General features: G+C 47.1%; 1 protein-coding gene across 1 annotated transcript in view; it reads left to right on the top strand.

The window, feature by feature from the left end:
* The window catches only part of LOC140205493 (protein FAM180A-like), a 33,785-nt gene extending 23,292 nt beyond the window's left edge, over positions 1–10,493 (top strand). The window contains exons 2-3 of the mRNA XM_072273108.1: positions 449–525; positions 7,717–10,493. Of these exons, the coding sequence (XP_072129209.1) occupies positions 449–525; positions 7,717–8,052 (413 nt within the window). The 3' untranslated portion in view covers positions 8,053–10,493. The remainder of the gene's footprint in view (positions 1–448; positions 526–7,716) is intronic.
* The last annotated feature ends 2,220 nt before the right edge of the window (positions 10,494–12,713 follow it).

Raw genomic sequence — 12,713 nt, 5'->3', positions numbered from 1 at the left:
ATAGAGAATGAGGAGACGTGTGCACATTTGGCTGGTGCGGTGTGTTTGTGTTTGAGGGTTCAGTAGACACTTGACTTAGTGTGAATAGTCTCAATGATCCATCTATCTACGTTCTCTGTCCCGCACACCTAGCTCCATGTGTACAACACCAGTTCTTTCCCGCTGGTTCATTGCTCAGGTGCTTGTTTCCTTTGTGTTCGTCTGTGACTCACAGCAAGGCCTTTCATCATCTCACACAGAAACTGCCTGCTCAGTTCTGGCCAGTTACAATGGTAGCAAACACACAGCCTTCTCGTTCATTCTGATGGGCTCAGCATTCGCAGGTGTGTCGGACCGTCCTTCGTTACGAGACTGGAGTAGCCCTCACAACACAAGGGGGTGCTATCCAGTGTCTGTACTGGATCACAAAAACAAATTAATGAACATTGTGAATGTTGTTTGATTGCAGATTCAACTTGGACAAAGCACGAAGAAGAAAGAAGTATTTTTCTACAGGATGCAGCAGAGATCTACCTGATGTACGAGGTAAGGTCTCTCAGTCTCTGTGGTGACGCAGTGTGGTGTGGACATCGACAGAACCAGGCACAAGCAAGCACGCAACACAAGACATCCTGATACACAGACCAAACTTCCACACAGACAGCTGCCAGTGCATAAAGTGAATGCCAATGCACCTCCTGCAGAGATTGCAGAGGCGGACAGGCACTCTGAGTGGAATACCATGCTCCTGAATCTCACACTCGCGGACAATCACACTCTCAGCAAACAGACTGGAAACTCACAATCTCAGACAGTTTTACTGACAGTGTCTGTAGCTGCTAGCTCTTTATGTTACACTTTGTTCTGCATTGTTGTTATTTGACCTCGTAATGATCTTATCCATGTGACCAGTACACACACTAGCTTTTCACTATATCTCAGTGCATGTGACAATAATAAACCAATTCTAATTCCAGTCGACTCTCACAGCCACCACAGCCACCACAGCCACCCTGGACAGCAATGGGTACTACTCACAACCGATCACCCACAAAATGCTGGAGGAACTCAGCAGGCCAGGCAGCATCTATGGAAAAAAGTACGGTCAACGTTTCCAGCCAAGACCCTTCATCAGGACTATCCTGAAGGGTCTTGGCCCAAAACGTCGACCGTACTCTTTTCCATGGATGCTGCCTGGCCTGCTGAGTTCCTCCAGCATCTTGTGTGTGTTGCTTTGGATTTCCAGCATCAGCAGGTTCTCCTGCCCAACCACTCCTACCAGGCTCAGTGCCTGTCGCCACCCGTCTCCTCACTCAATGCCTTCTTGAATAGAGGAGTGGTGCCTCTCCTACCATCCAACATATTTAGATTGCAGTTCCTGAGCAGCCATCCCTGGGACACATTCTGCTACGTCCAGTCGGTTTCAATCCACTTCATTTTCCCAGATTATGGACAGCTGGAATTATGGATATTGGACTTTATGTAAATTCTCCTGAATATTCTTAAAGCAGATGTCTAGAATGTTTCCTAGCATTCATTAATGGCTGGATACAATATATATTCCCTTAGTTTAATAATGGGTAGTGTTAGGGTGATTCATAGCGGGTGTACGTACAGAGACACTGTAGAAGATGAATATCTCTGACACAGAAAAATCAGCTCACAGGTAGTCTCAGGAACACGAACCCCTGCAATATGTAGGGACTCCCTTTTACCACTATATATCATCTGATATTATTACGTTTTATACCCTTTACATAGCCTTCTGTGCTGTACACTGAAACAGTTTCTGATTTTCTCCTGTAGAACTATTTATTTTTACACAGTTGTGGAAGCTGAAAATCCTGTTATTTAATGTTACTTGTCACTCTGTTGCATTTTGTGATCACTTAACCCTTAAGCTCTCTGTCCCAGACTCATTCTCGGCAACTTTACAAGGTTCTGCTCAAACTAATATCAAACTTAACCTTCTCAATTAATCACAGATTGATTACTTTTGCCTTGGATTGTTTATTTCTCAGTAGCATGTAGATTTGCTGAGAATTTAAGAAATATCTATTTCAGATGCTGCTTTTGTTTATCCACTTGAAAAACATTTGATTTAATTTTTCCGTCTCCCTCAGTCGTTACCTACACTTCTCATTAAAGGCTGAACACAAATTCAAGATGGCATTGAATTAAAATGAATTCATTCAAACTGTGACTATTCTATGAAATTATTAACTACTCCTTCCTCACACACATACACACACCCAAACACTCAGAGCCAAATATTCACAGGCACACGCCCTGAGACACACACACAGACAAACACACACACACTCACACATACAAACACATACACACATATACAAACACACACACATATACAAACACACACATACGAACACGCACACACATATACAAACACACACACACACACACACACACACATCACAGATAACTATGAGCACGGCACGCAAAGCTACACTCTTACAGACACAAGGGTGTACTTAGACAGAGTGCGTTCATGGTGAATGAAGAGACAACATATGTACATGCTCACTGTCACCGAGCCACTCCGATACAGACATACAACTGTGCAAACTCAGTAGCTCACACAGACACTCAGCAATGTATACCCACAGAAACAACTTGCATTCATGGAGACCATAGAATCGTTCACCACAGAATCAGGCCCATTGGCCCAAATGGTCCGTGCTGACCAAGTTGCTGAACTGAATTCATCCCACTTGCTCATATTTGGCCCATCTTCCTCTAAACCATTCTATGTGTCTGTCCAAAATTATCTTAAATGTCATCATTGTACTCACCATAAACATGAGGAAATCTGCAGATGCTGGAAATTCAAGCAACACACATCAAAGTTGCTGGTGAACACAGCAGGCCAGGCAGCATCTCTAGGAAGAGGTACAGTCAACGTTTTGGGCCGAGACCCTTCGTCAGGACTAACTGAATGAAGAGTTAGTAAGAGATCTGAAAGTGGGAGGGGGAGGGGGAGATCCAAAATGATGGGAGAAGACAGGAGGGGGAGGGATGGAGCCAAGAGCTGGACAGGTGATTGGCAAAGGGGATATGAGAGGATCATGGGACAGGACGCCCAGGGAGAAAGAAAGGGGGAGGGGGAAACCCAGAGGATGGGCAAGGGGTATAGTGAGAGGGACAGAGGGAGAAAAAGGAGAGAGAGAAAAAGAATGTGTGTATAAAAATAAATAATGTATGGGGTACAAGGGGGAGGTGGGGCATTAGTGGAAGTTAGAGAAGTCGATGTTCATGCCATCAGGTTGGAGGCTACCCAGACAGAATATAAGGTGTTGTTCCTCCAACCTGAGTGTGGCTTCATCTTTACAGTAGAGGAGGCCATGGATAGACATATCAGAATGGGAATGGGACGTGGAATTAAAATGTGTGGCCACTGGGAGATCCTGCTTTCTCTGGGGACAGAGCGTAGTTGTTCAGCGAAATGGTCTCCCAGTCTGCGTCGGGTCTCGCCAATATATAGAAGGCCGCATCGGGAGCACCGGACGCAGTATATCACCATGACCATGGACCAGGTAAACTTGAGGACAGGGTGAAAGTTGAAGGCAAAGTTAATGAAGTCAACGAGCTCAGCATGCGTGCAGGAAGCAGTGCCAATGCAGTCATCGATGTAGCGAAGGAAAAGTGGGGGACAGATACCAGAATAGGTTTGGAACATGGATTGTTCCACAAAGCCAACAAAAAGGCAGGCATAGCTAGGACCCATACGGGTGCCCATAGCAACACTTTTAGTTTGGAGGAAGTGGGAGGAGCCAAAGGAGAAATTATTAAGAGTAAGGACTAATTCCGCTAGACGGAGCAGAGTGGTGGTAGAGGGGAACTAGTTAGGTTTGGAATCCAAGAAGAAGCGGAGAGCTTTGAGACCTTCCTGGTGGGGGATGGAAGTATATAGGGGCTGGACATCCATGGTGAAAATAAAGCGGTGGGGGCCAGAGAACGTAAAATCATTGAAAAGTTTCAGAACATGGGAAGTGTCACAAACATATGTAGGAAGGGATTGAACAAGGGGGGATAAGACAGCGTCGAGGTATGCAGAAATGAGTTTGGTGGGGCAGGAGCAAGCTGAGACAATGGGTCTACCTGGATAGGCAGGTTTGTGGATCTTGGGTAGGATGTAGAAACAGGAAGTGCGAGGTGTGGGAACTATAAGGTTGCCCTCAAGTTTACCTGGTCCACTTCTGACACCTCCCTCCTCTTTTCAGATCTTTCTGTCTCTATCTCTGGAGACAGCTTATCCACTGATGTCTACTATAAGTCTATGGACTCTCACAGCTATCTGGACTATTCCTCTTCTCACCCTGTCTCTTGCAAAAATGCCATCCCCTTCTCGCAATTCCTCCGTCTCTGCTGCATCTGCTCTCAGGATGATGCTTTTCATTCCAGGACGAGGGAGATGTCTTCCTTTTTTAAAGAAAGGGGCTTCCCTTCCTCCACCATCAACTCTGCTCTCAAACGCATCTCTCCCATTTCACGTACATCTGCTCTCACTCCATCCTCCCGCCACCCCACTAGGAATAGGGTTCCCTTGGTCCTCACCTACCACCCCACCAGCCTCCGGGTCCAACATATAATTCTCCGTAACTTCCGCCACCTCCAACGGGATCCCACCACTAAGCACATCTTTCTCTCCCCCCTTTCTCTGCTTTCCACAGGGATCGCTTCCTACGCGACTCCCTTGCCCATTCGTTCCCCCCCTCCCCCATCCCTCCCCACCGATCTCCCTCCCGGCACTTATCCGTGTAAGCAGAACAAGTGCTACACATGCCCTTACACTCCACCCTCACCACCATTCAGGGCCCCAGACAGTCCTTCCAGGTGAGGCGACACTTCACCTGTGAGTCGGCTGGGATGATATACTGCATCTGGTGCTCCCAATACGGCCTTTTATATATTGGCGAGACCCGATACAGACTGGGAGATCGTTTTGCTGAACAACTACGCTCTGTCCACCAGAGAAAGCAGGATCTCCCAGTGGACACACATTTTAATTCCACATCCCATTCCCATTCTGACATGTCTATCCATGGCCTCCTCTACTGTCAAGATGAAGCCACACTCAGGTTGGAGGAACAACACCTTATATTCCGTCTGGGTAGCCTCCAACCTGATGGCATGAACATCGACTTCTCTAACTTCCGCTAATGCCCCACCTCCCCCTCGTACCCAATTCCTTATTTATTTATTTATTATTATTTTTTTCTCTCTCTTTTTTCCCCTCTGTCCCTCTCACTGTAAATCCTTGCCCATCCTCTGGGCTCCCCTCCCCCTTTCTTTCTCCCTAGGCCTCCCAGCCTCATATCCCTTTTGCCAATCACCTGTCCAGCTCTTGGCTCCATCCCTCCCCCTCCTGTCTTCTCCTATCATTTTGGATCTCCCCCTCCCCCTCCCACTCCCACTTTCAAATCTCTTTCTATCTCTTCTTTCAGTTAGTCCTGACAAAGGGTCTCAGCCCGAAACGTCGACTGCACCTCTTCCTATAGATGCTGCCTGGCCTGCTGCGTTCACCAGCAACTTTTATGTGTGTTGATTGTACTCACCATTACCACATCCTCTGGCAGCTCGTTCCGTACAGACACCATCCTCTGTCTGGAGAAGTTGACCCTCGGGTCCCCTTTAAATCTTTCCCTAACGACTCTGCCTTCTAGCTTTTGGGCTCTTTCCCTGGGCAAAAGATTGTGGCTTTCCATCCTGCCCATGTTCCTCACAATTTTACACACGTCAGATAGTTCTGCCCACAGAGAAGAGCTGCACGCTGACATAATCTCACAGCATACACACCGACCTCACATACTCAATTCAAAGACATGCACACACATACCTACACAGTCACACAATCCTGCTTATAAATGCACACCACACCCAAATTCACAGGCAATGTATGCAAAATGCCTCCTGTGCTGTAGATTCCCACAGGCCTGGGGAAGCCGTGAAAAGCCATGAAACAACATCAATCATGGTCACAAACGTTCACACTCACAGACAGATACAGACCAAGAACTTACGTACACCCAGAATGTGCCCACATACACCGCCCTGAGGCATTCACAGGGTACAGCATACATACACATGCACGCACACACTCCAACACACGTTTACATGTCACAGACACATGTGCCCACAGGTACACATGCTCACAGATGCAAATACGCTGCATACCTGCAGATAAACAACTGCTCAGGTACACTTATATGTGTAAATACACACAAATCATCAGTGTAACACACGCACACCACATTCATGGATACACTTACAAACTCACAGACACTCGCTCATAAATGTACAAGCTGAAAGACCAAAGAACTTACAGGTACACACACACAGATGTACACATTCACACTCAGAGACGCACACTCGAAGGCACTTGCTCACAGATGCACGCAATCAGACAAATAGACAGATATAGTGTCATTTACACAAATAAAAGCACACACAGACACTGTATGTCAAGATTTTATAGGAGAAGCTACTACCAATGTACGAAGCTGAACTTTTGGAGTCTCTGCGCTCTACAAGTTCTGAATGCAGCTATCAATCACAGTAGACTCTCCATTAATGAATGAGGGTGTACTCTAAAGTACTAAATCATTCTTTTGGAAGAAAGGACACAATTTTATAAAGTGATCCAACATTTCTGTTGGAATGCACCATATTATTAAAGTATTAAATGATTAAATGTGACCTTGGTTCACAGCTGACAGTGTATTGAACCAGTGAAACACAGTGCACAATGAGTGAGGGTACTGAACCTGTTTCATCACTGTGTTGTCAAAATGCCTGTGTCAAGAACATGTCTCTCTGTCTGTGTGGTCAAAGAAGTAATGGTTCCCAATATCAGAGTCTTTCACTGGTAGCCCTTTGTGTCTCCAGCCTTCACACTCCCTTCCACATTTTTCCTTTCTCGCTCTGTCTCCATCTTTCATTCACATGTCACTGTCTCCCAAATCTACCAGCCTTCCCTCCCCTAACCTAACACAGCGTGCCCGTCATCTCTTATCCCTCTTCATGCACGAACACCTTGACTCCTGTCTCACCACTCCCCTTTCCTTCTTCATACTGACCATCTCCTACCTCCACTCTCAGTCCTGATGCAAATTTTCAACCTGAAACATCAACAATTTCTTTTTCGCCTCAGAAGCTGTTTGACCCACATCATCTCTCGGGCAGATTGCTTGCTGCTCTCTGTCTGTGTGATTGTCAGCTGCTTTAATTCCTGGGCATTAACAAATGGGATCTCCTGTCTGGGCCTGGGCCTGGCACATGGATGAAACACAAGGAAGGCACACCAGCACTTTTACTCTCCTAGGAGGTTGAGGAGGTTTGGCTTGTCACTGAACACTCTCACAAACTTCTACAGCTGTACTGTTAAGTTTCCTGACCAGTTACATCATGGTCTGGTACTGTAGTACATAAGAAGCCATAGAGAGCAGTATACTCCACCAATACATTACAGGCACATCCTTCCCCACAATCGGCTGGGCCATGCCACCTTCTGCATTGAAATGGGCCTCATTTTTTGTTCTATTTGTGATCTCTCTTATAAAAATTGTGCATAATTTATGCTTATCTTGGAGAATGCTGCTTATCTGATGCTATGTACCTGTGGTGCTGTTGCAAGTAAGTTTTTCATTGCACCTGTGTGTACCCGGGTTTGTGTATGTGACAGCAAACCGGATTTTGACTTTGCTGCTGTTTCCTCAGTTCTTGTCAGAGGGCTTGGTGATTGGGAAAAACCACACGATAACTCTGCAGGACAAGGAATTAGCTTCAACGCGTCCAGCCAAAACCTTCCACCGCATATTCAACACACGCGTTCCAAGAACTCCCTCCAGCATCAACAAGACCCTGGCCAAAGTGTCCAACATGGGAGAAGTGCTGGAAATGGACACTTTCGAGCAGCTGCTGTTGGCTTCAGTGTTCAGCGCCCATAAAGCTTGGCACAGCCCCGCGGAGAGTCGCCAGGACTGGGGCGAACTGTTTTGCCGCCTGGTGGCCGCTATCACCTATGACCTGTCACAGCTGAAAGTCCGGTGTTGAGACTCATGGCTACTGGCCCCTTCCATCGCCTGCAGCTACAACCCAGTTACTGCAAAGCAGGAAACGACACACAGGAATTCTGGAATGGAAATGTTAGGAAGGCGGTTGTAGCTGTGGCGAGAGAAGGTGTCCGTGCCTCGTTAAAGGAGTGGGAAGGTTAGGGGTAATCACATTTTGGGATGCAGAGAAAGGGAGGGCAGTGGGAAGTGCATGCAGGCCTTTGACAATGGTACTCAGCCAAAGACATTATCTAATCTCTCCAATGAAAAACAGGCAAGGAGGAATCACCAGCGGGAACAGCAGAAACAACATCTGAATATGCCAAGTCACTCAACCAACATAAATACATAAACAATTTCAGATGTTGGCAACCTAAAATAAAAACAGAGAATCTGTGGAGAGAGAATTGGTTAATGTATTGGGTTTGAGAGTCTTCTTCAGATCTGGCAAAGAGAGAAAACATTTAGTTTTCAGCAGGAGAGACGGTGGGGGAGTAGGATATATGGAGAACAGAGGGAATGTTTCTGATGACTACATGGCTTAATAGGGAATGAATCTTGGTCAGTACTAGAAGGGAAGATAAAGTATTGAAAGTGTTAAACCAAATTATGCCATTCCCTCTATTCTATACCCCCCTCCCTCACCTTCTCTCCCAGAGACTGTTTTTGCTCTTTCCTCAGTTCTGACAGAGTCTCTGACCCGAAGCATTGACTGTTTATCTCTTTACAGATGCTGCCTGACCTGCTGAGTGTTTCCAGCATTGTTCGTTTTTCTGCCCTCAACCTCTGTTGGGCTTTGGTGGGAGAGCATTCGAGCCTGAAGCAGAGACTGGGCATGGAGCTGCCCAGTCCCACTCTCGGCTCTTACGTGCACCTCAGTCATTTAATTAGTCCAGCCATTGCCCAGTTATGGCCTCTCACTCTCTCATCCATCTGCACCCTAAGATATGGTGCCTCACGGTTCCCTCTCCAAAGATGCTCCCTGCCCTATGGATGTGCCCAGCAATTTGGTCATCCAGTCAGTCTCCCATCTCCACAAAATGCTGCTGTTGTTGCAAAGATTCTTTCCCATAAAACCAGAGCTGATGTTGCCAGGCAACAGGCTGTTTCCATTGTTATGGCAAGGTTTTAGTGTTTTACTCATAAATCTGCTTGCTATGCACACTGAATGTAATGACAAAGATCAGCCAGCCTTTTGCCTGGATTCAATCTTTCTTAGCTCCTTCCACTTGCTATAAAACACATTTTCAATTTTATATCAACAACTTTGTAAGTACTTCACTGACTGTAAACCACTCTGGGTCATTCTACGGTCAGCAATGGCTCTGTGTAAATACAAGTTCTTTCTCTTTAAAGCCAGACAAATCACAGTTCCGTCACCAGGACCCCCAATGTCACTTCATCACACAGTCTCCTCTGATGTAAAGCACCTGGGGCGAAGTCCTCAGTGAGGGGAATGGTGCGGAGGAGACAGGAGTGAAGGAAATTGGGGAGGGCTATTGGCAGGGAATTAGTTTCCACTATCAGAGGTGAATCAGAAAATGGAGACCAAAAGTAGCAGAACAATTAGTTTTATTTGAACATTTTAATATTGCAAAACCTTGTTTACAGTGTTCTGTCTGGGGAGTTCTGGAGACATAACTGACTGAAAGCATTGACAAGGAACTGGTGTTGGAACTGCCATAACACATTGAAGGGGTGGGGAGATTTGGGTTTAGACCCTGTGACTGTAGTTACCAATGAAAGGTACAGGTGAGAAATGGGGTGTGGAAGAGAATGTATTTGCGGTGGGAGGATAATTGTCTGCAGGAAGCAGAGGTGGCAGTCGGTGAAGTTATCAGTTTTGAGAGATTTTGGGCAGATGCAGTTCAGGAACGGGACAACAGGGGATATGGTCCTGCGACAGGGGATGGTGGGTATTTCAGATTAATTAAACGTTGGTAACTAATTCTCCCAAAAGAGGACGCTGTGGAATTCCTTTATCCTAAGCAGCCTTAATGACTGGTTTATTATTCTCACATGTACTCATTTTCAGTGAAAATCTTTGTTTACATGCCATCAAGACAGGCCGTCCCACAAGTGAACATTTCATTCCATCTGATGAACAGAGGGGCACGCAAGGCAGCAGTTACGCCAGGGGAGGGTGAAAGCGTCCTCTTCCCCCTGTCCAGCCCCCTCTGGGAGCTCCCGGCCAGTGACCCAGGCGGTGAGTCGCTGCTGCCATCTCCTGACGAGGAGCAGGAATGGTTTGAGGAGGAAAAGTCCTGACATCTGGAATGTTGCTGCTCCCTTATAAGGGATCACTGACTGGGGAGAGAGGGCAGGCGTAGGGTTGTCAGTAATAGCGCTGGGAGGCTTTAAAATTCTCTTCTCCCCAAAGGCAGAGGTAGACGAGTTCCAGGGAAGCAGGAATCGGGTGAAAGGATATCACGAGCAAAGCAGGAGAACATGCAATAAATGTGCCCTGACTTTACTGCAAAAGTGACGCCGAGTCATATTGAATGATAGAACAGCCGAGAAGGGCCGATAGGCCAGTTCTTACTCCTAAATAGGCCGCCAGCACCCATCTACGTGACAACGGTTGCAACTGGGGTCTGAAGCACACATGAAGCGAGGCAGAATTGCGCTGAACTGGGCTCGGGGCCGATGGAAGTGACGGGGACTTGGGAGTGAGTGGGTGTTTGGGTGACCCAGACTGCCGGCAGGTGAGAGGAGGCGCGGAAAAAGGGCAATCATCCCCGAGGGACACGAGGTTGGAGATTCTCCACGGAGAGCAAGAGCTGGCATTGGAGAGTGCAGACCAAGCCCAGATTCTGTAACCGAGATCATCTAACCATAATTCCCAGTCAGGATTCATCTGACCTGTGGTTGTAACAGTTTTCGTTGTGCCACCCTTGTTAAAGGATTTGTGTCCAGAAATCGGCGACACCTCGCGTTCCTCCAGTGGGGGTGGGGGGTGGGGGGGAACTACAGTTCGTATTGGATCACTGGTGCAGAGAACTGTGCTTATTTCCCGTTGCTCCCCTTCCCCTATCTCCCGCCGCCTGGCCCCCAGTGGTCCAAATCATGCCACCCCACCCCCGCTCCATGCGCCCTTTCATCGGACATTGTGGTCACTTCCTAATCAATTCCTGCCCGAGTCTCTGCAGCCTTTCTGCACTTCTACACTCCTGCACAGAGAAAGTGAAGATTAATATCAAACCTGCGGATGCTGGAAACACTCAACAGGTGGGGCAAAAGTTCCGGCCTAGGGTCCCTTAACGGTTTTGACGAGTTTCCAGCATTTTCAGTTTGTTTTTATTTTGCAATTTTAAAGTGACCAGCTGATAACGTGAGTGGTTGCATCCAGCTGCTTCGGCTCCTGTGCCTGACTATCAGCTGTCAGCACAATCCATTCACTGCCCTTCAGTGGACAGTGCCTGCCATGGCTCCTTGTCTTTCCTTCATTCCTAAACAAGAGGTATACTGCCCAGAAACAGGCCCTCCATCACACCGACCACCAGGACCAGAGGATTACCTCAGGGAATTAAAGCAGGAACCTATCAGGACATCTGCAATATTAAACCTGCTGCTTATATAATGGGTGCTGACAAAATGCGGCTCAGGGTTAGCTGTATCTCTGTTTACTCCACAAGGTGCAGATTCACCATCGTCAGTCTGTAAATTTGAACCAGTTCCACAGGAGGCGACATGGTGAGAGATCCATAAGGGATAGAAAGGGTGAGGATGTCGTGGTGAATTTGTGTGGGTTTGTGTTTGGTCTGCACACCAGAATCTCATTTATAATGCAGGGATTAGTTACCGCTCTGCTGAACATCTGGAGGCACACCCTACCATTCCGAGTTGTTTACTATCCGTGGTCTGCCCGGCTTTCTTTGATCATTGTCTTAGCCAGTTCAATAGCTTCCCTTTGTGCTACGAGCCAGGTCTTGGGTGCTGAGGGTATTACCGATCTCTGTTACCAAGCTGCCTTCATCACACCTCTCCTGAAAGTTTACCAGCATGACCCATCCCACAGTCTCTCTCTGATCGACCACCCCACCCACCCCGTCTCTCCACCCAACTCGGTTAAACCCCCATCCACACTCTGTGTCCATCCCTAAAGTGCTTCACCAGGAGTTGGGAACGAAATGGAGAAAAGCTATAGAACTGGCCATGTCAGCTAATGTCGAATCAGAGATGAAAATTCACTAAAATTAACATCTAATGAGGTAATGGTGGAGATGAGGGAATGAGAGTGGCTTGTCTCCAGATTGAAGATTATTCTGATAGAGTAATCCCCAACAATGGGTCTCAACCAAAGGCCCCAGCAGGGGGACCTGCTTCTGCACTCTTCCTTTCCACTCCAGAAGGATCTCGGCCTGAAACATCAACTGTTAACTTTCCGCCATACATGCCAACTGAACTGCTGAGTTCCTCCAACAATTCTTGTGTGTTGCAAATTAAAGGAGTGGATCTGGAGCACACCAACTTTGGCGATTATAGGTATGGCCACAATACATCGGTCTCTACCCCATGAAGGCAACCCATTCCTGGGCTCTGCCACTTCTCAGGGTACTCACTTTCATCATTTGGGCCCCATATCTCAGAAAGGATGTGTTGTCTTTGGACAAAGTCCAAAGGAGATTCAGCAGGATGATTCCAGATTTCAAGGGGTTAACA

The sequence above is a fragment of the Mobula birostris genome, chromosome 11 (genome assembly GCF_030028105.1).
Source record: "Mobula birostris isolate sMobBir1 chromosome 11, sMobBir1.hap1, whole genome shotgun sequence".
In the NCBI taxonomy this organism is placed as follows: Eukaryota; Metazoa; Chordata; class Chondrichthyes; order Myliobatiformes; family Myliobatidae; genus Mobula; species Mobula birostris.
Note: the sequence above shows the minus strand (reverse complement) of the source record. Positions and strands in the feature narration are given on the sequence as shown.